This window comes from Calonectris borealis, chromosome 26, assembly GCF_964195595.1.
Source record: "Calonectris borealis chromosome 26, bCalBor7.hap1.2, whole genome shotgun sequence".
Taxonomy (NCBI): Eukaryota; Metazoa; Chordata; class Aves; order Procellariiformes; family Procellariidae; genus Calonectris; species Calonectris borealis.
In genome coordinates, this window is record NC_134337.1 from 1,074,891 (window position 1) to 1,097,167 (window position 22,277).

Below are 22,277 nucleotides of genomic sequence, written 5' to 3' on the forward strand. Positions count from 1 at the left end.
CACCTTGGGGTTGCCATAGCGGTGGGCTGGGAGGGGGGAAATTGAGGCAGTGGGGAGAGGAGGCAGGGGGACACGAGGACAGCAGTCCATGCCAGCTGAATTGTGCCTTCCTGTGCAAGGAAACAGCCTCCCTTTGGTGCACAGGGAGAGCTGGGTGGTGTCTGCTGGTGGGTGCAGCCCTGGCATGGGGATACTGGCTGTGCCCGGTGTGGTGAGCCCCATCCCCTCCACTGGTTGCAAGGCTTGAGGTGCTGGGATGGGCAGATGTCTCCCCAGGGGGGCTGCTCCTGCCATGGCGGAGGAACCCCTGAGCCGACCCTATGAGGGCTGCCAGTGGAAGCTGTCTGCCCCATGGTGCCCATCCAGTGCTTGGCTCCCAGCCTTGCTTTGCTCCCCTCCAGCCAAACGCTGGCATAGGGCAGCAGCGCTGAACAACTCGGCCTTTGTGCTTGCCACCAAGCTCACCCGCGTGTGCGCCGAAGCTCCCTGCCCCTCAGGGTGTGGGACCCACTCCCTCCTTCCTCCCATTCCTCCCAGATGCTCGGTTGCCCTGGCAGCCCAGCCATGGAGACGGCGCTTTCACAGCCTGCCAGCCCGGCAGGGAAGGGAAGGAGAGCTATGGAAAGGCTCCCAGCCGAGGTCCCCTTTGTGTCCCTGTGTGGCTGCGGGCTCTCCCCAGCACACATGCTGCTTGTGCTGCTGGGTTTGGATGCTGATGCTGGAGCAGGCAGGCTCCTGCCGCGCCACCCGTCATCACCCCAGCGAGAGCTGCCGGTTGGGGAAGGAGTGGTCTCCACCCCTGCCTGCGCCTCTGTCTCTATCTGCATCCGTCTGCCTCCCAACCTTGTGTGTCGGGTGCCCGGGGCTGGGAAGCGGCCAGGTTTGCTTGGCAGAAACGCTTGGCCAGGACTGTGCAGCTCTGTCCTGGACACTCAGTCCCTTGTCACCATCCCTTCTCAGTGAGCTGAGCGCGGGGGGGCTGAAGGTGGTGGCCGGGCTCGTGCTGCCACTGTGGTCCCGCCGGCTCTCTCCTCCCTGGGTGTGTTGCCTGTGCTGTGGCTGGTTTATCAGCATGGGCAGCAGGGAGATGGGGCTGGTGCCGATCATCTTGCTGGCCCCAGGACAACCTGTGTCCTCCCTGAGCCGGCTTTGAGCAGGAGAAGCAGTCACCTGTGCCAGCGTGGGGCCGGCCGGGCGCAGGCTGTCGGGGGGAGCTGGGGCTCTGGTCTGCTCCTGCCTGAGCTGGGGGGGTGGCGTGTCAGCACCCCACTTGTTAAGTGCTGGTTTATTTTGGTTGCTGCTTAGCACATAAGTCCCTAATTGCCAAATACCCATAGGAGCCTGTGGCATGGGCTCCCAGGGGATCAGCCGGGCTCTCTGTGGGTGTCCCAGCCCTTTAGGACAGGGCACCCCAGCGTGTTTGGCTCTACAGTCCTGGTGCTGGGCACAAGCTGTCCTTCTGGCTGGTGGCCCATGACCAGGTGCAGAGCAGGTTGGCTGGCTGTGCCCAGATGCAGGTGAGGGAGCAGCTCCATCGTCCTGCAGGTTTGACCCTCACAGCTTAACACCCAGTTCTTGCGGACCCATGGACAGACAGGACGTGGCCAGCATCTTTTTTGGTAGAGGTTGGGACAAGGAGTGCCAGAACGCACCCAGATGGTGGCTTTATGACCACCAAAGTTGCTGATCTGTTGCAGAGCAGGGAAACTGAGGCAGAGCACAGCAAGCGCTGCCAGCTCCCCCAGCGTTACCTGGTGGGGTTGAGGACAGGGCCAAAGAGAGGGCCTGTGCTGGCTCTGCAGATGCATGTGTCGTGTTTGGAGGAGGCATTGTGCCTAGGCATGACTTGAACTACATGTGAACGCCTACGTGGCCTGACCAGGGTCTCATGTTGCCCAGTGCCTGGCATGGTGATGTTCCTCCTGGGAAGGCAGGGATGGGACCCCTTGGTGTTGGAGAGCTGGGACAGTTGGACACTGGGGAGCAGGAGAGGCAGCTGCACTGCCCTGGAGAAACCCTCTGCGATGTCTCTTCGTGGCCACGTAAATCTCCTGTGATGCTGGGTGGCATCTCTGCGCCATCCCATGCAGGGCTGTGGCTGCCAGCGCTTGTCCCTGCCCTCCTGCTCTGCTTGTCCTGCTCTTACAGTAGGAGTCCATAGTATTCGCACACCAGCTGGCAGCAGCTCCCAAGGACATCCCCGGGTGGTGCTTGGATGATTGCCTGGAGAGCAGGACCCTCCTGGGGGGTTTCCACATCTCCAGTCACGCTGGGGCGACAGGGTGGCGTGGGGGACCACGTTGAGGGCTGGCATCTGCATCCCCTCCAGCCCCCTCAGGTGCCCTGGCTGTGAGAGCCAGGGCAAGTGATGGCGTCCCTCAGCTGTTCAGAGCTGCCTGGCCAGCGAGGTTTGGGGAGAGGGAGTGGGGGAGACATCGGTGTTGTCGTGTGGACGGCTGGAACAGCCCAGCATGGCCAGGCTCAATGCGGGTCCCCAAATGCCCTATGGAAGATTCATGTGCGCACATCCCTCCAACACTGCTGCTCATCCTCTCTTCCAAACCCACGTGCACGTATTTAATCACCTGGGGGAGTGGGGTGATAAAAAGAAAGAAATCTTTTGCTGAAAACCCTATTCTAATTTTTCTTGAGAGGAAAAAACTTTTCCAAAAATACCCTGGTTCCAGTTTGTTCCTCTGCCCGTTCCCCGGGAACACTGTCGCCGTGCATGTCTGGGGTGGGGAGGAGGGGAAGCGCATCAGGTTGGTCAAAAAGTAATTAAAGCTGGGGCTGATTTTCCTGGAGGAGGGTGGGACCCTGGGAAGCCGACAGGAGCGAGTCTAGAGCTCAGCACATCAGAAGCTGCTTTCTATTGTGGCTGCTGAGCTAAATATACCCACGGACGCACATAGCTGTTCCCACACGTCTGCTGTGCAGGCTCCCGGCAGGGTGAGCGGGGTGCTCGTGCTGCCTCCTGCCCTGCCTGGGACACCCTGTCGCCTCGAACACAGTGGGTTTTGGCCCTCCCGGGCTTTGCTTGCCGCCTGCCAGGCTGGCGAGGAGCAGTGGCTTGTGCAAAGCCCCAGTCCGCAAAGCGTCTGCTGCGGTCACTGCGCCGGTTTGCCTGCGATGTGGCTTCGGAGGAATTAATAGCTGTGTTTTTGAAGCACCCAGGGAGGAGAGATGTGCAGTCATTAGCTCTAATGAGAGCTGTTTGCCAGGGCGCTTGGCTCTGCACTCCCTCTTTCTCCATGAGTCCCCCGGGATCAGCCAGCTTCCCGCAGCCAGCACATCCACTAAAAGCCGGGGCTGCTGCAGCCCTAACATGCGCCAGTGCCTACGCTGAAGCAGAGCCATGCCTGTGCGGGTCCGGCCGTTCTGTACCCAAATTTCTCAGGGAGGGGTTGAGTGCGGTGGGTGGGGATGTGGCGGGTCGGTTGTGCATGCTGCCAGAGCGCGGAGCCCAGCACAGCCTCACCTGTCCCCTTCCCATCTGCCAAGTCCATGGCTGGGGACAGCCACTGGGCTGGGCGGTGGTTTGGTTTATATGGTTGTTTTGGCACTGGGACTGTCTCGTCGCATTTTTGCATTTTGCATTTCAAGCCTTTGTAACTGCAGTTTGATCTCGCTGCCTTTCAAGCGGGTGCGGCTGGCTGCAGCGTATTCCGGCTGCCCGCCCGTACCCTGGCAGTCCCTGTCAGGGCTGCTTCGATGTATTGATCAGTGTCTACGTGCAGCCCAGAGCTTGCTGCCTGGCCGGGGGCATCACGGTGAATGAGCCAGCATAGGCGTGAGGAGGCTGGCTGGCCCCATATGGGCCGTGCTGGGCCGTATTCAGCTGTTGGTGCAAGGGCAGTTTGAAGTGTAGGCTGCATGTCGTTACTGGGTCTGTCTGCGCCGTGGTACCCAGCCCTGCCTGTCACCTCAGCTGCGGAGGTGGCTGGTGGCATCGCTGGGATGCACCAACCTCTTTTCTCAGCCACAAACAGGTCAAGGTTGTTGCTGGGTGCAGGGGTTGAAGCATCCCTTGCACTGTTTGCTCCACACTGCAGGCAGAGGTGCTGCTGGTCCCCTGCCCGCAGCAGTCACAGTTCCAGCATGGGCCGTGCTCGCATCCTCAGGACAAGGCTCGTGTCCCCCAGGACCGGGGTGAGCCCCAAGGCTGCCCTCAGCCCACTTCTCTTTCTGCAGGATCCGTCCCCAACTGTCCAAAGAGAAAATAGAGGGATGTCACATTTGCACCTCGGTGACGCCCGGCGAGCCCCAGGTGCTGCTGGGGAAGGACAAGGCCTTCACCTACGACTTTGTCTTTGACCTGGACACGTGGCAGGAGCAGATCTACACGATGTGCGTGGGCAAGCTGATTGAAGGCTGCTTCGAGGGCTACAATGCTACCGTGCTGGCGTACGGCCAGGTACGTGCTCTGCCTGCTCCTTGGGCTCTGGCATGGGCATTGGGTTCTCCTGCAGCGCCGGGTGCTGGGGATGCTGAGATGGCACCTGCAGAGGTTGGGGAAGGTGGGGGGTGTATAAGCTCCCTGGGTGTGGAGGGGACAGAGAGTTGTCCCTGGGCTGGGTGAGAGCTGGGGCAGGGGGTGGCCTTGGGTTGGAGGAGAGGGAGGCAGGGCTAGGGTGAGAGCATGGGGGCCGGTGTGGTGGTGGGGATCAGAGCGGCTCAGCAGAGGCGTTTGGGGAGCCTGGGGTGGCAGGGGGAAGTGTGGGGTGCAGCGGACAGAGCTGAGCCTGGGAGGGCACAGCCAGCTCCCCCCTTGCTGCCTCTTCGCAGACTGGCGCGGGAAAGACATACACCATGGGCACTGGCTTTGACATGAACATCTCTGAGGACGAGCAGGGCATCATCCCGCGGGCCATCAGCCACCTCTTCAGCGGCATCGAGGAGCGCAAGCGGGTGGCGCAGAGTCAGGGCGTGGCGGCACCCGAGTTCAAAGTCAGTGCCCAGTTCCTGGAGGTGGGTGACAGCAGGTCTGGGTGACACTGTGTCTCTGTCCTGTCCTTTGCTCAGCTCCCATGTCCTGGGCTCCTTGAGTCCTCCATGTCCTGGCTGCTCCCCACCTGAGCAGGCATGTGGCCAGGGATGTGTGCCAGGGCAGAGGAGACTCAAAGCTCCTGAATGTTGTGGACCTCATGATGGCCACAAACTGGAGTGGCACTTTCTTGGCTGCAGGGAGCCTCCTCCGTGGGGAAGGGGCTTATGCCTTGGTCCCCTGGAGATTCAGGGGGCTCTGGGCTCGCTTACTCCTGTTTGAGGTCGAGGATAGCGGCATACCTGCCCCCCTGGGTCTGGACCAGCGTTCCCAGTGAAACAAGGAGAGGAAAAAGTGCCATTCGTGTGGGGATTTGAGGAAGGGCTGTGTTATTTCCCATGTCCTTTGCTGCATCTTTGACCTTGAGAATGCTTCATTGCATCCTCTCCTGCCTCTGCTTTGGCCTCTCCATTTCAAAAGCCTCTTCTATTAACTGCTTCTTTCCCTGGAGAAGTTTGTCCCAGAAAGCCTGTGGACCTTGTGTGTCTGCAGTGGTTTTCCTGGGGGCTGGTCCTGGGTGAAAGTGCAAAGAAGTTCAAGATGGGAACTGGTTTAAGGCCCTGGTGAGAAAACATAGGGTGGCGTTGAGCAAAGCTGAGCTCCTGAACAAACTTCATCTGGTTGGTATCCCAATCTGGGGTACACCCTGCGGAGGACACAGGCAGGCAGAGAGGCCCCACATGCTGTGATCTTGCCTCCATGTGGCTTTGGTGGCCATCACATCTGGATTCCTCCAGATGTTCATGGCCTGGAGAGGGGAAGCAGTGCCCAAAGTCACCTCCTAGCCTGGAGGGCTGACCTCCTTGCCGGAGAAATCCTTCCCAATCAGCTTTCCATCTGCAGAGCCCTTGTTATGGTGCTGTTGTGTTCCGCCACGTCCTTCCCTCCCCATCACTCGGCCTGTCCGAGCTCCTGGCTGCCTTCCCGTGCATCCTCAGCCTTGTGGGGCTCCACTTTGGGGAACCTGTGGGCTGGGATGGAAGTGGGGACAATTTCCTGCCTGCTCTGAAGTCCTTCTGGGGAATGAACCTTGGTCAGGTTTTCTCCCTGCTGGAGAGTCCCCTAACCCTGATGGGTCCAGGTCATAGTCCTGCCTTCCCTGGGCTATAGGATTGGATATTGGCCTTCAGCCAATGTGTGTCTCCTCACCCTATGCAACACACTTTTCCTTCCCTCTCAGCCCCCTGTATCTGCCCTTTAGGAGATCCTCTGCTGTCCAGCTATAGTTTCCCTTGCCTCAGTTTCTCCCACTCAGTTTGGGATGACCTGACACTGCCCCAAGGAGCTGGATGACCTGTTAGCTGTGGCTGGGACACGTGAAGGATGAACACTGGGGAGGGGATGCCTGTGCTGCCTCTGTCCCAGGCCATCCTACGTAGCATCTCTGCAGACCAAGAGATCCAGCGCAACCCCAGGGGCACCTGGGGGTGACAGAGCAATGGCCCTGCATGGGATCACACCAACTGCTGTGGGGATTTCCTGTGGCCTTTCTCTCTCTTCACCACCTCTGACCCCTGGTGGTTTTGGCTCTCGAAATGTTTGTCCGGTGGCTGTGATGGATGATGGGAACAAGGCTTCCTCTGCTGTGTTTCAAAGCCACTCATGGTCATGCTCCCCAGGCCAGCCGTGCCCAGTGGGACACTGGCAGCCCCAGGGTGGGGGGGCCATCTACCAGCTGAGGGGGCTTGAAGGCTTTCCAAGGGCCTTGGGAGAGTGTGGGGGAGAGTAAAAACCTGTTGCTTGATGGCCCGGTGACCAAGGCATTGGAGCCGGTCGAGGGCTTTGCCCACTGGTCCACCTTGCAGACATGGTCATCAAACCAGGAGCTCTTGTGCCACTGCGCCGAGACATGTCCTACGGCCACCCTTATCCAGGCAACCCAGGGAGGGTTCTGTGGCTTTAATGGCTCTCCTGTGCCAGCGTGGGCATGTGGCCGCATCAGACACTGGTTACCAACCCTGCTCTCCTGGCAGTAGCACAGGATTTGGCCCTGCTGATCCCTGTCCTGTGACTCTCCTCCTGGGAGCAGGCTGTTAGAACGGGGTTTAAACCCTCAGGGAGCCTGTTTGCACCTGGGGTGGCCAGGGATGGATTAGTCTGATCCGCTCTGTTGGCCAGGAGCCTGCAGTCCTTGGGTGACCCTGCTCTCTGCACTGGGACGTGGGTGCAAGACGGTGACGTGTGGCATTGAGTGGTGGTGGCAAGGGGACAGACAAGCAGGGGTGTCCCTCCGCCCCAGGGTGAGAGAGGATGCTGCAGGGTCAAGATATGGATGGGGGCATGTTCTGTCAGCTCTGGGTCCTCAGGGTTTTCCCTGCTTTGTCCAGCACTCCCTGGTCCCCCTTGTCCCCTTTCCACCTGGCAGAGGTGACCTCAGGGAGCTGTGGTGGGAGAGGGGCTCCACTGGCTCGTGTGGCCGGGGGCTCCCCAGGTGACCAGGGAAGGTGGGGGGCTATGATATGTACCTCCCAGGTGTCCGCTCAGGCTCTGGGTATAGGGCTCTGGAAGTGTCCTGGTTGTGTGGGCCAGGGATGGGACAGGGTCGGGCAGCTGGAACCAACCCAGACTGCAGCTCAGAGCTTTGCGTGGCAGACAGGCACATGTATGCACGCCTGCGCACATGTGTGCACACACGCACCGTCCCTTCTGGGCGTCCTGTCCGAGCTGGGTACCCATGCATGCAGGTCAGAGCTTGCCTGTGCATCATTTCCTATCTGCACGCATACGTTGTGCGTCCTCTCCTACACTTGCACACGCATCAGCTCTCCTGGTCAGCCTTGCCTAAGCACACACATGTGCCTGTATGTGTGAACACACGCGCACCCCCAGCTGTGCAGCCTGTCCTCCTGGCTCTCAGGGCTGCAGCAGCAGGATGGCAGAGGGCAGCTCCCGTTGCTCTAAAACTTCCTGCTTACTACTACTCACCCCGCGCCCACTTCCACCCCGCTCAGCTCTACAACGAGGAGATCCTGGACCTGTTTGACAGTGCCCGTGACCCTGACGCACGCCACCGCAAATCCAACATCAAAATCCATGAGGATGCCAGTGGGAGCATCTACACCACGGGGGTCACATCGCGCCTCATCAGCTCGCAGGACGAGGTGGGTGCGGGATGGGCAGACGTGGAGGAGGTATGGCAGCTGGGTGCCCACCGGCAGGGGTGCGCTACATGGGGACAGCCAGGCGAGGCGGGGATCTCACCTGGGACGAGACAGAGCAGCCCTGGGGTGATGCAGGGGGAGGTTGGTGTGCCCATAGGGCTGCGGTAGGGTGCTGTCCTGACTCCCTAGCAGGGTGCTTCGAGGTTTCGTTCTTCCCTGCCCCATGTCGTTACAGCTGATCCAGTGCCTAAAGCAGGGCGCTCTTTCCCGCACCACTGCCAGCACTCAGATGAACGTGCAGAGCTCCCGGTCCCACGCCATCTTCACCATTCACCTGTGCCAGATGAGAGTGTGCGCCCGCCCAGAGCTGGTGAGATGTGCTCCAGCCTCATGGCTGGGATGTTCCTGGATCTGATACCCAGGCAATGTGTGTGGGTCCCTTGGAAAGGGGAGAGGGTTTGAAGTCTTTCAAAGAGAGGAAGGGCTTTGTCTTTCTTCTTTCCAGTCATAGCCAGCATTAACATTTAATGGGAGCTGAGGTCTGCCCTGGAGCAGCTCCATTCAGGGCAGGGATGGTCTGGCCCAAGGGATGGCCCACAGCAAGCTGCTGTTGGGATCCTCTCCCCCATCCTTGACGGACTGGATGCGGAGGGTGAACGCTCAGGCTTTTGCTGACATCTGAGTGCGGCCAGGGGAGCTCCTGTCTGCTCTGGTCCTTGGTGGTGACCCTTTCCATGTGTGCCTGGCCGCAGGTGAATGGGGAGGTGACCAGCCTCCTGGATGGAGCCCAGCCCACCACCGAATATGAGACCCTCACGGCCAAGTTTCACTTCGTAGACCTGGCTGGCTCAGAGAGGCTGAAGCGAACGGGTGCTACCGGCGAGAGAGCGAAGGAAGGCATCTCCATCAACTGTGGGCTGGTACGACCCCGGGCACTGGCGTGCAAGGGGAGAGGGGAGGTAGGGCCTGCCTGGGAGGGCCTGGGACACCTTTGGGTCCTGCTTGGAGCTGCTCTGGGCTGTTGGGGTTGCTGCTGTCTCTGCTGGGGTTTATGCTACCTGGCCCTCTAGGCAGGAATACGCACAATCCAAATGCCAGTGCTGAGGGCACAGCTCCGCTGCTGAGGGCAGGACAGTGGGGCGGGGTACAGCTGGGCGCAAGGGTTCAAGTCCCGAAAAGGCTGAGGTCTGCTAACTTGAGCTTAAAAAAGGTCCAGGGCTCGATGCTGCTTCTCAGTGCATGTGGGAGAGAAGCACAGCCCAGGGAAGGGGGGCGAATGCTGAGTCTGGCAAGGGAAGCCCCTGCCTCCACTTGTTGCACTCCAAACCTGTGCCGCAGCACATGCCCCAGGCCTGACGTGCTGCCTACGTGACAGCTGTATTCTCAGCAGGGGCTGAATCTGGGGGGGGCTCTCCTTTGTGTTGGTAGCTGGCCTTGGGGAATGTCATTAGCGCCCTCGGAGACCAGAGCAAGAAAGTTGTGCACGTGCCCTACCGCGACTCCAAGCTCACCCGCCTGCTGCAGGATTCCCTTGGGGGCAACAGGTAAGGGGGTCCGAGGCTGGGGCTGACCCCTGGGAGGGGACTGCAGGGGCTGTCCCCCTGCAAATAGGGCTGAGGGTCTATGGAGCCATGTAGGAGCTATTTCAGGACTCAAATGCCTCGTGGGTTGCCCAGTGGGAAGGGGATGCCTCCTAGCAGGCAGTGCATGACTTTGCAGATGTAAAGACCTTTGCTCCTCATGAGTCCCAGGCCCAATTAACCAGCTTTGGCAGAATTAGCTGGTGCAAAACACTCTGGAGCCCTTGCAGATCTGGGACTTGGCAGATGGTGTTGCCCGACGTGGGACGGATTGAATTCCCGCCTGCTTTGGGGGTACTTCTGGGAAGAGCCCATTCTTCCCCAGCAATCCTGGTGTATGTGGGCTGGCTGGTGGAGGTTGACTTTTCTCAGTGCTGTGTGATGTGTTGCTCCTGGGGTCTTGCCGGTACTCTGGCCCTGAGAGGGACTGAACCCAGTTTATACCTTGGTTATAAAACACAGAAGGGCCTAGGATGGATGTCTGGGGGCATGTGGCCTGTGCTGGGTCCCAAGTGTCCATGTGCCGAGTTGGCACAGCATGGGGGAAACTGTCCCTTCACCCTGACCTTCACCTCCCCAAGCCAAACCATCATGATTGCCTGCGTGAGCCCATCTGACCGGGACTTCATGGAGACCCTTAACACGCTCAAGTATGCCAACCGGGCTCGCAACATCAAGAACAAGGTGGTGGTGAACCAGGATAAGACAAGTCAGCAGATCAGTGCCCTGCGGGCTGAGATCGCCCGCCTGCAGATGGAGCTGATGGAGTACAAGGCGGTGAGTGGCCGAGCGAGCCTGCAGAGGTGGGATGGAGGCAGGAGCAGAAAGCCGCCTCCTCGTGTTTGAATTGGTGCAGTTTTAGCGAGAAAGACCCTCCTGTCTACTGTGCTCTGCCCCTATTGATAGGGGTAATTGCTAGGAGAGGTCAGGAGGCTTAAAAGACGGAGGCTCAGCTCCTGCCCTGCCACAGGAGACTTGGGCAAGTCTCTTGGGGATGCTGAGGCAGGGAGAAGCCTTGAAACATCTCTCACCCTCTGCCTGTTGAGCTCAGACCTTCCTGGTCCTTAGATTTGTCCCTGCCCCTGCTTTGGTGGCTGCGGCTGCCCCCAGGGATGCAGTGGTGGGACCCCATGTCCCAGCTTGCCCTGCGCTCAGGGACTCCCCTCCTGTCCCCACAGGGCAAGCGGGTCATCGGGGAGGATGGCTCGGAGGGCTACAGCGACCTTTTCCGCGAGAACGCCATGCTGCAGAAGGAGAACAGTGCCCTGCGCATGCGGGTGAAGGCCATGCAGGAGGCCATCGATGCTATCAACAGCAGGGTCACCCACCTCATGAGCCAGGAGGCCAATCTGATGCTGGCCAAGGCAGGTGAGGCTGGGCTAGTGCATGGCGTGGTATCACCAGCAGCGTAGCTGGGATGGGTGCTGCCATACAGCCCATGTCTTGCGTTGATCCACCTGCGCCTCTGCTCCTCCAGGTGATGGTAATGAAGCCATTGGCGCTCTCATCCAGAACTACATCCGGGAGATTGAAGAGCTGAGGTGAGCCGGGCATGGGGGCTGGTGAGTAACCTAGGTTGGCGGGTGCCGTGGTGGGGTCTGAGCCCAGGTGTGGCTCACAGCTCCGTGCCTCCAGCGTCACTGGGGTGAGTCATAAGCCCTGATGGAGTAGCAGCTGACTACACTGCTGCTACACTGGGGCTGTAAGAGTCCCAACCTTGGTGCCAGGCAGTGCTTTGGCCATTGTTGTCCTTTGTGTGGCCATTGATGGAGGGGGAGATCCTGGCGGGAGTGCCTTGTGTCTCCCAGGGACTGCTGGCCCCACAAAGCTGGGTCCATCCCAGTCTCTCACGCGATCCTGGGACCCTGTCTTGCAGCATCCTGACCTTCTGACCCAACATGAATGGGAATGGCTTTGTGGTGACTCTGTCCCTGGCTCACACCATCCTAAAACCAGGCAAGATCCCCTCCTCCGGGGACAGTGGGATGTCCCCTCTTTGACCACACCCCATCTCCACTCCCTAGGACGAAGCTCCTGGAGAGCGAGTCCATGAATGAGTCTCTGCGTCGCAGCCTCTCGCGTGTATCTGCCCGGCCTCCCTACTCCATGGGCTTGTCCCCAGCATCTGGCTTGGCTGGCCTGTGCAGCCCCGCTGCCCCGGTGGAGATGGAGGCCTCTGATGTCCTCCAGCGGGCCAAGCAGGACTTGGAGCGCCTGAAAAAGAAGGAGAGGAGGCAACAGAGGAAAGGGTGAAGGCAGCTGCTGCGCGATGTTGGGAAGGGGGAGGCTGTGTGTAGATCCCTGTCTGTCCTTGTGGGGTCGGGTATTCTGCTTCCTCCATCCGTGCTAAAGCCAGAGCACCGAGACAGAGCCCAGACACCTGGGTTCCCCTCCCAGTTCTGTCTTGCCCTTGGTCTCCTTTTCACCCACCACACGATCCCAGAGGCTGTTTTCCCCAAAGGGTCCGAAAGCAGGAGGCGAGGGGGGCCCCAGCAGGACCCATCCCTGGGCTCCCCCACGCTGGGACTCACCAGCACTCCTCTGCTCTCCCCCAGCCCAGAGAAGGAAGCATTTAAGAAGCGGCAGAAGCTGCAGCAGGACAATGGGGAGGAGACAGATGAGAACGAGGTGGAAGAGGTGAGTGGGCTTCATGCTCGTACTGAGGGGGGTGTTTGGGTGTGGAGCATTGTCATCGCCCCATGTGGGAGAGGGACCAAGCCCAGCCTGGCCCTGCAAGCAGGCTGGAGGGGTCGTGGAGCCGAGGACTCCATGCTGGAGTAGGGGGGAGCTGGATGCTCCCCAGCCAGCCCTGCTGTGGAGTGAGGAGCCCACATCTTTTTGGGCTTGGTTTCAATAAGTGTAGGTGAATGGGGGTTGAGCGATGCAGTGCTACTCAGCTGGGAGGGGATGGATGCAAGGATGGATGGGGCACAGAGCTGCTCCTCCTAACAGTGTGCGCTGGGGGTCCAGAAACGGTGCTGCAGCCCCGGGCATCCTCAGAGGCTGAGTCCCATTGTGGGGACTGCAGCCCATCGCTGTGGGGTGAGCTCAGCTTTGGAGGAGGGAAGAGCTGCAGAGGGAAGGGCAAGGCCATGCTGCAGGCTGAGGTTAGGCACTTGTCTGTTAGGAGGAGGAGGAACAGGATGAGAGCGGCTGTGAGGAAGAGGATGGACGTGAGGATGAAGATGAGGACTCGGGCAGCGAAGAGAGCCTGGTGGACTCGGACTCGGATGCAGAGGAGAAGGGTAAAGTGTGGAGCCACGCATGCAGCCCAGGGTAGGGGGGTGCATATTTGCTGGTGTCTCCTGGCACTGAGCGCTGGTCCTGGCAAGGGAGAGTCTGCTGGGACACCCCAGCCACGTCTCCTCTGGGGGGCTTGGAAAAGCACCAGGGTTGCTGCAGGGAGTCTGCAATGCTCTTTGGGGTGCTGCTGCTCTCTAGCAATGTGGGTTCCATCGGCTCCCTCTGCCCTCTCCTTGTGCTGTGGCTCAGTGGGGCCGTGGGAGCGATGCTCCCCCATCCCTCCCAGCCTGACTGTCCCCCACCGGCCTCCAGCTGTGAATTTCCAGGCCGACCTGGCGGATCTGACTTGTGAGATAGAGATCAAGCAGAAGCTGATTGATGAGCTGGAGAACAGCCAGCGGCGCCTACAGACCCTCAAGCACCAGTACGAGGAGAAGCTGATCCTGCTGCAGAACAAGATTCGAGACACACAGCTGGAGCGGGACCGGGTCCTGCAGAACCTCAGTGAGAACCGCCTTGCCTGTGGGATCCCATCCCCGCAGTTTCGGGCCCCAGTCCCTGCTCTTGCCCAGCTGACTCGGAGCCAAAGCATCCACCTGCTGCATGCAACACTGGCTCTGGTAGAGCTTTGCCATCCCCCTGCTTGTGCTTGAGCCCCTGGAACCCCCAAGGCCCTGCTTGTCTTGCCATGGGAGCAGGACTAGTCAGCTGAAGAGCTCCTAATCTCACTGGTGCTGGAGAGGTGCTGGAAAGGATGGCGAGGCAAAGCCTCTTCTGGCTTTGAACACCGCTTCATGAGATATGGGGACACTTGGGGAAACTGAGGTGCTGAGGGGCACATGAAAACCCCAGAGACCTAGTGGTATAGCTGACCTCTAGGCTCAGCAGGGCAGGATCACCCATGCACATGGCTGTAAGTCTAGGTCTGCAGCTCCTCTCAGCCCAGTGACTGTGCTGTAACCCCCCGTAACCCCCACCCTGCACTGAGCCCTAACCCATCTCTTCCAGCAGGTGCCCCCAGACAGACCTCAGCCTGTGATGGGGCCAGAGCAGAGGGGTGAGGGAGAGACCCTCCAGGAAGGGGAGGGAGCAGTGCCCGGTGCCTCCAAGGCAGGGTATGTGGGTGCAGGAGGAGTCCGGGGTGCATGGCCATCGCAAGCCGTCTCCTTGCTCCCCCAGGCACCATGGAGTGCTACACGGAGGAGAAAGCCAACAAGATCAAAGCAGACTACGAGAAGCGACTGAAGGAGATGAACCGGGACCTGCAGAAGCTCCAGGCAGCCCAGAAGGAGCACGCTCGCCTGCTCAAGAACCAGTCGCGCTACGAGCGGGAACTGAGGAAGCTGCAGGCGGAGGTGGCCGAGATGAAGAAGGCAAAGGTACCTGGACATGCCAGGGCAGGGAGGGCATCCCCAGTGAAGTCTGGCTCCCTGCTCAGAAGCGATGTTTTCCACTCCTGGTGGCAAGTGCAGGACATCTGTCTGTCTGTCGGGTGGGTGGGTGCCGGGGGACAGTCGGGTGCCTGCACCAACACGCAGTACCTTCCTGTTGCAGGTTGCACTGATGAAGCAGATGCGGGAGGAGCAGCAGCGGAGACGGCTGGCAGAGACAAAGAGGAATCGGGAGATCGCGCAGCTCAAGAAGGAGCAGCGCCGGCAGGAGGTGAGAGCCCAGCCTGCCCGCGTGCCGCTGGGCGTCCCTGTGCAGGGGGGGAACCGGGCTGGCTGGGGGTGGATGTTTGTCCTGCTCTGACACTCCGAGGTGCTCATAAATACCGGTCGGTGAAGCTTGGGGCCCTGCTGCACCCATAGCCTTGCCAGGGGCTGTGCAGCCCGAGCAGAGCACACCTGGCTGAATGGCTCCCAAGGGCTTCCCGCAGCTCCCAGTATGGTTGTGGGAGATGCTGTGAGCTCCCCGCCATGCTCGGGGGGCAATGTGCCATCAGGGCCAGCCTCAAGGCTGGAAACCTGCTCGCTGTTAAAATTGGAAGTGAGACTGTTCATGCCAAAGTAACTGCTCCAAGCTTTGGTGGGAGCCCTGGGACTGCAACCATTGCTGGAGTGTATGGGCGGGACCCCAGGGATTTCTCTTTCTTGTGCAGTTTCAGATCCGGGCTCTGGAGTCTCAGAAGCGGCAGCAGGAAATAGTGCTGCGGAGGAAAACCCAGGAGGTGAGGGGGGGAGGGGTTTGCCTCCACGTAGCCCCCAGCCCCCATGGGGGTTCTGGCCCCAGCACTTGCCTCAGAGACACCCCGTCCTCCAGACAGTGCCAGCACTGGGAGTGGGTTTCCCAAAAGGGTGGGAGGATTTTTATGGCTTAGTAACGAGGTGGGAGATGGTTGCAGGCAGCAGAGGAATTGCCCATCTTCCGGGGCAGCTGAGCCCAGTGGCAGGGAGAAGGCGGAAACCCATGGGGCACAAAAATGGCCCCGGGGCTTCTGGTCGCCACAGCTGCCGCTCTTGGTCCTGTGGGGACCTGGGGGTGACGGTGACAGATATGGTCTGGGGACGCCTGTCCGACACCCCCTCCTTTGCCCCTCCTCTGGGCAGGTCTCGGCGCTGCGCCGTCTCGCCAAGCCCATGTCAGACCGGGTTGCGGGCAGGATGAGCCAGAAGCCAGCCATGTTGGACTCGGGCGCAGAGGTCTCGGCCAGCACCACCTCCTCCGAGCCCGAGTCTGGTGCTCGCTCTGTGTCCAGCATCGTGCGCCAGTGGAACAGAAAAATCAACAACTTCCTGGGAGACCCCTCGTCCTCCGTGAATGGGGCTCGGCCCACCAGGTCAGGGCAGGGGCTGTGTGGATGGGTCATGAGGCATCCCAGGACTCCCATGTCTGGCTTTTTGCTGGTGGCGGAGGTTGAACGCCAGCTTCTTATTGTGCATTTGGCCCATCTTAAACCACTGACCCAGTGCTGTGCTGGCAGCGTGTGACTGACTGTCACCTGGGCTTTAGCCTGGTGCTGGCCTTCCACGAGCGTTAAATGCCATGGCACAAACCCTGCTGGGCTCACCTCTTGTCCCTCTCTTTGCTAAGAGGTGATGGAAAAGTTGGGCAATCCAGAAACAATGCAGATGCCTCCTCTGCTCCTGGCGAGCCCAGAGCCCAGGCATCCTTTTGGGGTAAGCACAGCTTTCCAGGCTGGTCGCCCATGTGCCTCTTCTCCCCTCCGGCTGTAGGAAGAAGTTCCCCAAGAAGGGGGCGAGCCAGACCTTCAGCAAAGCTGCCCGCCTCAAGTGGCAGTCGCTGGAGCGGCGCATCTTCGACATCGTCATGCAGAGGATGACCATCGTCAACCTGGAGGCTGACATGGAGCGGCTCATCAAGGTGACGGTGGCACTGGGGACAGAGAGGGCTGGGTGGTGGGTGCGGGGCAGGGGACAGCCATGTCGACAGTGCCAATCCCCCTCCCTTTTCCCCCAGAAACGCGAGGAGCTGGCACTGCTGCAGGAAGCATTGCTGGGTAAGAGGGCAAAACTGCAGGCAGAGAGCCCCAAGGAGCAGAAGGGGCTGCAGGAACTGAACGAGGAGATCGAGGTGCTGGGGGCCAACATCGACTACATTAACGATAGCATTTCCGACTGCCAGGCCACCATCATGCAGATCGAGGAGACCAAGGTGGGTGGCTGGACTGGGAGAGAGCAGGAGCACCCCTGGGAGGCAAGGGTGTCCTTGGATATGGCCAAACTGGGCGTCCCGGAGTCCTCCTCTGAGCTGTGTCACACACTCAGTGGGGCTGCATCCCCATTAGCTGGTTAATTGCGGAGGGGAGTGCTGCCAGGTCCTTGCATGTCCATGGTCAGGCTGCTGGTGCCCCGTGCCCCACCGCCCCAGGATATAGGGAAGCTGCAGCCCCTGTCCTGCCCATGGGGCTGGTGGTCACTTGTCCCCATGGGAGTTTCATGTGCTGGAAACATCCCAGGGAGGACTGGCTTTTTTTCCAGCAGAAACCCTGCAGGTTTTGTGTCCGGTTTTGACACTGGGCACATCGCAGAGATGCTGTGCGGCTCCCGGCTCCCCTCTACTGGCTGCAGCCTGGGCTGGAGGCTGTGTGCTGTCCCTGGCTTGTCCCCGGCTGTCATCTAGGTGGCGGGGGAAGAAGGGCTGTTGTTAATTCACACTAACCAGGGCCGGTGACCTGGTTTGCTGTGGATTCAGGTGAGGCTGATTAGTGTCTAATTAAGTGTTGGCACCAGGATTCCTGTAGCAACACAGAAGCCCTTCAGGTTGCGTTGGCCATCTTGATGGCCGGATCTCCCCAGTGGCCACTTGGGCAGACTGAGGAGAGCGAGCACCGGGACTGGGCAGTGCTGGCAGGGCCATGGAGGTGCTGTGCTGGCCGTGGTGCCCGTTCTGCCTGTCCCACACCCAGTGGCAAAGCTCCCCCACTGCATCCAACGCTGTCCCTCCTTGTTTCAGGAGGAGCTGGACTCCACGGACACCTCGGTGGTGATCAGCTCCTGCTCCCTGGCCGAAGCCCGGCTCCTGCTGGACAACTTCCTGAAGGCCTCCATCGACAAGGTGCGGGGCCGAGCCGGGACACGGATGCACGACGGGGTTGCCTGCAGCTGGGGAGGGGAGCAGGATGCCAGGGTGGGGACCTGGTGGTGGGGACCCAAGACACCCGCCTGAGGCCCAGCGTGGCTGTCCTTCCCCAGGGGCTGCAGGTGGCACAGAAGGAGGCCCAGATCCGCCTGCTGGAGGGGCGCCTGCGGCAGACGGATGTGACCGGCTCCTCGCAGAACCACGCCATCCTGGACGCCCTGCGGGAGAAGGCTGAGTCGCACCCCGAGCTGCAGGCCCTGATCCACAACGTCCAGCAAGGTGGGACCCAGGGCTGGTGCATCCTCAGGCCAGGCACGCTGCCTGTGGGGCGAGGTGCCCACCCGTGCCGGCCCCCCACGAAACACCTGGAGGTGCCACGGCTGGGACCAGCGTGCCCAGGGCTGCCCAGGGGAGATGCGGGGTGGAGACGTGTGCTCCGCCCACCACACAACAGGGACGATGACCGGGTCCCCGCCTCCAACTGCCCGGGCTGTCCCCTCCACTGCACGGTTCAGGCAGGGCTCGGCAGGATGGGGTCCCCTCTGCGCTGCTGACGGGCTCTCTCCCTCCTGCACAGAGAATGGCTACACCAGCACGGACGAGGAGGTCTCGGAGTTCAGCCTGGCTTCAGATGGCAGGTGAGCACCCAGCCCGGCCCCGCCTGGGCGGTGGTGGCTGGGGAGGCCCAGGGTGGGGTAGGATGTCTGGTGCCACCCATGGGACCTCACAGGTGGACATGGATGAACAAAGCCCGACCTAAGCTTTCCTGTGGTGCCCAGTCCTTGGGGAGGGGAGCAGAGGTATCTCTTAGACGCCAGCAAGGAGTAAAGACTAGGTCGTCCCTTGGAGAAAGGGTGCTGGGGAGCAGGGGGTGACCCAAGGAGCCTGGTGGGCTGGTGGCAGCCGGCTCTCTGAAAGGAGTTTGGCACTGAAGATCCATCTTTGCTCCCTTCTCCTTGCAGCATCTCCCAGTCTTTCACCATGAAGGGTTCAGCAAGCCAGGATGACTTCAAGTTCAAGGTTAATTGGCCTTTCTGTGTGGCCCTGTCACAGGGAATGGGAGGAGGGATGGAGGGGCACGTTGTTCAGCGATGCTCCAGGCCTCTGCTCTGCAGTCTGACCTGTGGAGAGCCAGGCTTGGCATAAGGCAGTATGGCTGGTCTCTGGGTGGGGTCAGCTCTAGGCAAGGGGGAACACAGGCCTCCTGATCCTGTGGTCCTCTGAAGCACCAGAGACTTGGGAAACATCCACCACATCAGCCAATACCCTCTGGATTTGAGTGGGTACCAAGGAGGTCCCTGTGCAGTGCTGCATCCATTGTGGGCAAAGGTGGAGGAAAGCGCCCGTTGTTCTGCACAGGCTGTCACATTTGCGTAGAGTATGGAGAGCCGGCACTGTGATGGGCATCCCAGCATGATGCAGGGGGAACTCAACCTTCTGCGGCCAGAGAGCATGAGCTGGTCCACCCCACAGCTCTCTGGCTGCTCCTGCTATCCCCCCCATGCTGCCTGTGCCTGAGCCCTCTGCCCTGCTCTAGGGAGAGCCCAAGCTCTCAGGGCAGATGAAGGCAGTGTCGGCTGAGTGTCTAGGACCCACGCTGGATGTCTCCACCAAGAACATCACCAAGTCCTTGGCATCCCTCATGGAGATCAAAGAGGATGGGATCAGCTTCTCCATCCGAGACCCCTATTACAAGGAGAAGGTGTCACGCACCATCAGCCTGCCCACGCGAGGAAGCACCTTGTGAGCATGGGGTGATGGGTCTCTGGGCATTGGGAGGCTCATGGAGGCATGGGCCAGCAGGTGGGAAGCTGTGCCCTGGCTGTGGAGTTGCAGAGCGGTGAGGGTGAGCCCAATTCTGCAACTATCCAGGCTTGTCTGCAGCAAGCAGTGGTGGATTTCTCCAGTGGGACTTGAAGAGTGTTTAGGAATATGTTGGTATCCTCTGCAGGTGGAAAGAAGGGTACTCCAGGAGGAGGGAAAGATGGGGGGCATGCAAGGGTCCCCAACTCATTGCCTTGGGTTATCAGCCTTCTTGGAGGCTTCTTGGGTTGCCAAAAGCTTCTGTGCTCATGGGATAACTCGAGGCATCCTCTGATCTTGTGATTGTGACTCCAGGGCAGCCCAACTTCTCCATTTGCTCTGCTGGGGAAGGACATGGGTGTTCAGCATGGAGGGATCCCAGCAGGGGGGGCAGGCACCCACTGTGCTCTGTTTCACTTGCTTTAGTCCCAGGCAATCTCGTGGCTCGGACACTTCACCTCTGACAAGGAGGAAATCCTATGACCGTGGGCAACCTGCCAGGTGAGTTTGGGAGCTGGAGAAATGGTGACATGGGCAGGGAGAGGCTGGGTGACCCAGACAAGTGGGGAGAGATGCTGGCTGGGCCAGCTCTTGCTGGGCCCTGGTGTGCCAGGCAGCTGCCAGGTGAGCAATTCCCAAGTCATGTGTCCCTCTAATCCTTCCTGGCTCAGGCCTCCAGATGTTGGCTTCACGCCTCCCTCATCCCCACCCACCCGTCCTCGCAACGACCGCAATGTCTTCTCTCGTCTCACAAGCAACCAGAGCCAAGGGTCTGCCTTGGATAAGTAAGTCCTGGTGGGGCGAGAGGGTCTGAGTGAGGGAAACCCATACCATAACAGCAAATGGCATATACCAGGTCCCACGGTGGGGTGTAGGAGCACAGGACCTGGGTCAGCTCCAGCCAGCCTCCTGCCACCATTTTTGCTCCCTGCTCCTCTCCATGAGGGAGCAGATGCTCTGCAAGGGCCATGCTGGACCGTTGCCCTGCTGTGTGTCTCCTTTGAGCTGGCCGCTTGCAGGAGCTCGCAGTCCTGGCCTCTGGCTAAGCCCTGCTTGGAGACACAGCAGTGCCAGACTTGGACCACTGGAAAAGGCTATGGAGCAGGATGGGGTGAGGCGGGATGGGGGCTCACCCCCATCTGAAGGATTGGCACCAACCCACAAATGCTGCTCCAGCCTCCCCCTGCAGCAGGTCGGGCAGCTGCCCTCATCTCGGAGCATTGCTAGCAGCGCTGACGTTCCCTGATGGAGAACTGCTGTCTGATCCTCACATGCCCTCCTGCTCCTCTGCCCTCTCCTCTGGTTCTCCATATGTGCTTCTCTTTCTCCTTCTCTCTCCCCTCCTCCTTCTCTCTGTCCTACACTGGCTTGGATGCAATAACAATCCTCCATCTCTGACTCCTCTGCTGCCTCTTCTAGTCTGGGTTTTCTCTCCCATAATCCTGCTAATTTTCTGCCCCTAGGTCTGATGACAGCGATTCCTCTGTCTCGGAGGTGCTGAGGTATAGACAACTTTCTATTTATTATCCCTTCTTCCTCTTCTCCTCCTTCTCTCTGTCTCATGAGTCTTCTCTCCCCTGTCCCTGCATGCTCCACCTGCATCTTGCTGCTCTCCCCCACCTCCCAGCTTGTGTGTGCTGTCCCCTCCTGGCATACCACCTCCAGTATCTGACACTGTTCCCTCGGTTGCGAGTTCGAACCATTCCTGCCCTGATCAGCCATTGGAAATGTGGCGCTGAGTTCACCTATGGGCACTGGCTGTTTGGGGTGGTAGCATGTTCTCCTCCATCTCTGATGGGCTCTCATCAGCATGACGCCACCATGTCCCATCTGGTCCCCCAGCTCTCCAGCAGGACGATGTGATGCTGGGGAAGGGGGCAAGCAACCCTGGGTGCTCCCAGTGTGTCCTTCTTGGAAGCATCTTCCAAGCAAATATCTCCAGGTGCTCCCCACTCCTGGTTGTGCTTCCCTGGTGCTGGGCTGTGGGTGGGTAGATCTCCTTCCCAAAGAAACAAAAGTCAGGTTGTGGTGCAGAGCTCAGCCTTGGGTTAAGGAGCTCCTGGGCTTGTCCCACTGCACCCTCCTGCCTACAGAGATTTCCCAACACGAGGGCCACCTTTCCCCTGTCCTTTAGGTACATCAGCCCTCCAGCTGCCGGGTGTCCCCTCAGATTGCCCATGCCCTGAGTTCCCACAGTCACTGGGGAGGTGGCACTGGCAGTTTGCTGTCAGGCAGCAATGCAACATCCATCGATAACATCTCACCCTGGGGAGCCAGGATTTCCATTTAGGTTCCATTTAGGTTCCGTGTCACGTTGAGACCGGTAGAAACACTAGGGGTCAGGGGAGGACTGTTTAATTTGAGTTTGTAAGTGCAGCTGCTAACTGAGAAAGATCACATGCATGTGATTTCCAAACCCAAATTAATGAGCCTGTGTTTGTCCTCATGACTAATGCAAACCTTATGTGGCATCAGGCCTGCCCTTCTCCAGCCGTGTGCCTCAGTTTCCCTGCCTATAAGAAGAGACTAGCACAAGCCAGGATCCCACAGACGTGAGGAGGCTGTGCTTTGGGACGCCGGCTGGGAAGAGCTGTTGGTGGCCATGCACACTTGGGTCTGGAAGGGTAGGGCTGTTGGTCCTCAGCACCCTGAGCGCTGCTAAAGTGGAGGGGATTGGCAGATGCTGTGTCCAGAGGGACAGGCAGCAGGGATAGGTCCTCTCCTGCCCAGAGCCAGTGGTGGGTGCAGGGCTTCCACAGCCATTGCGACAAGGACACTGGGTGCAAATGCCGGTGCTGTCCTTTGTCACCTTTGTGGTCTTATGTAAAGGAGTGGGGCCCTGTCTCCAAATGTCACCAGCCTCAGGCTGACAGCCTCCAAGGAGCTGGGGTGCTGGATATTGGCATCCTGAAACATTTATTCCAGCAGAGTTTCAGGCTGGAGAAGGTGCAGTTTGTCCCAAAC

General features: G+C 59.8%; 1 protein-coding gene across 1 annotated transcript in view; it reads left to right on the forward strand.

Annotated features, from left to right (window-relative positions):
* KIF21B (kinesin family member 21B) overlaps window positions 1-22,277 on the forward strand; it is a 40,867-nt gene that overhangs the window by 10,866 nt on the left and 7,724 nt on the right. Inside the window, exons 2-28 of the mRNA XM_075174481.1 lie at window positions 4,192-4,414; window positions 4,786-4,968; window positions 7,996-8,145; window positions 8,381-8,515; window positions 8,898-9,065; window positions 9,574-9,689; window positions 10,307-10,502; window positions 10,904-11,093; window positions 11,203-11,266; window positions 11,750-11,974; window positions 12,281-12,362; window positions 12,853-12,970; window positions 13,281-13,472; window positions 14,148-14,347; window positions 14,523-14,630; window positions 15,070-15,138; window positions 15,518-15,747; window positions 16,145-16,292; window positions 16,389-16,583; window positions 17,385-17,486; window positions 17,624-17,789; window positions 18,088-18,148; window positions 18,473-18,530; window positions 19,048-19,253; window positions 19,740-19,814; window positions 19,985-20,098; window positions 20,777-20,815. Of these exons, the coding sequence (XP_075030582.1) occupies window positions 4,192-4,414; window positions 4,786-4,968; window positions 7,996-8,145; window positions 8,381-8,515; window positions 8,898-9,065; window positions 9,574-9,689; window positions 10,307-10,502; window positions 10,904-11,093; window positions 11,203-11,266; window positions 11,750-11,974; window positions 12,281-12,362; window positions 12,853-12,970; window positions 13,281-13,472; window positions 14,148-14,347; window positions 14,523-14,630; window positions 15,070-15,138; window positions 15,518-15,747; window positions 16,145-16,292; window positions 16,389-16,583; window positions 17,385-17,486; window positions 17,624-17,789; window positions 18,088-18,148; window positions 18,473-18,530; window positions 19,048-19,253; window positions 19,740-19,814; window positions 19,985-20,098; window positions 20,777-20,815 (3,813 nt within the window). The remainder of the gene's footprint in view (window positions 1-4,191; window positions 4,415-4,785; window positions 4,969-7,995; window positions 8,146-8,380; window positions 8,516-8,897; window positions 9,066-9,573; window positions 9,690-10,306; window positions 10,503-10,903; window positions 11,094-11,202; window positions 11,267-11,749; window positions 11,975-12,280; window positions 12,363-12,852; window positions 12,971-13,280; window positions 13,473-14,147; window positions 14,348-14,522; window positions 14,631-15,069; window positions 15,139-15,517; window positions 15,748-16,144; window positions 16,293-16,388; window positions 16,584-17,384; window positions 17,487-17,623; window positions 17,790-18,087; window positions 18,149-18,472; window positions 18,531-19,047; window positions 19,254-19,739; window positions 19,815-19,984; window positions 20,099-20,776; window positions 20,816-22,277) is intronic.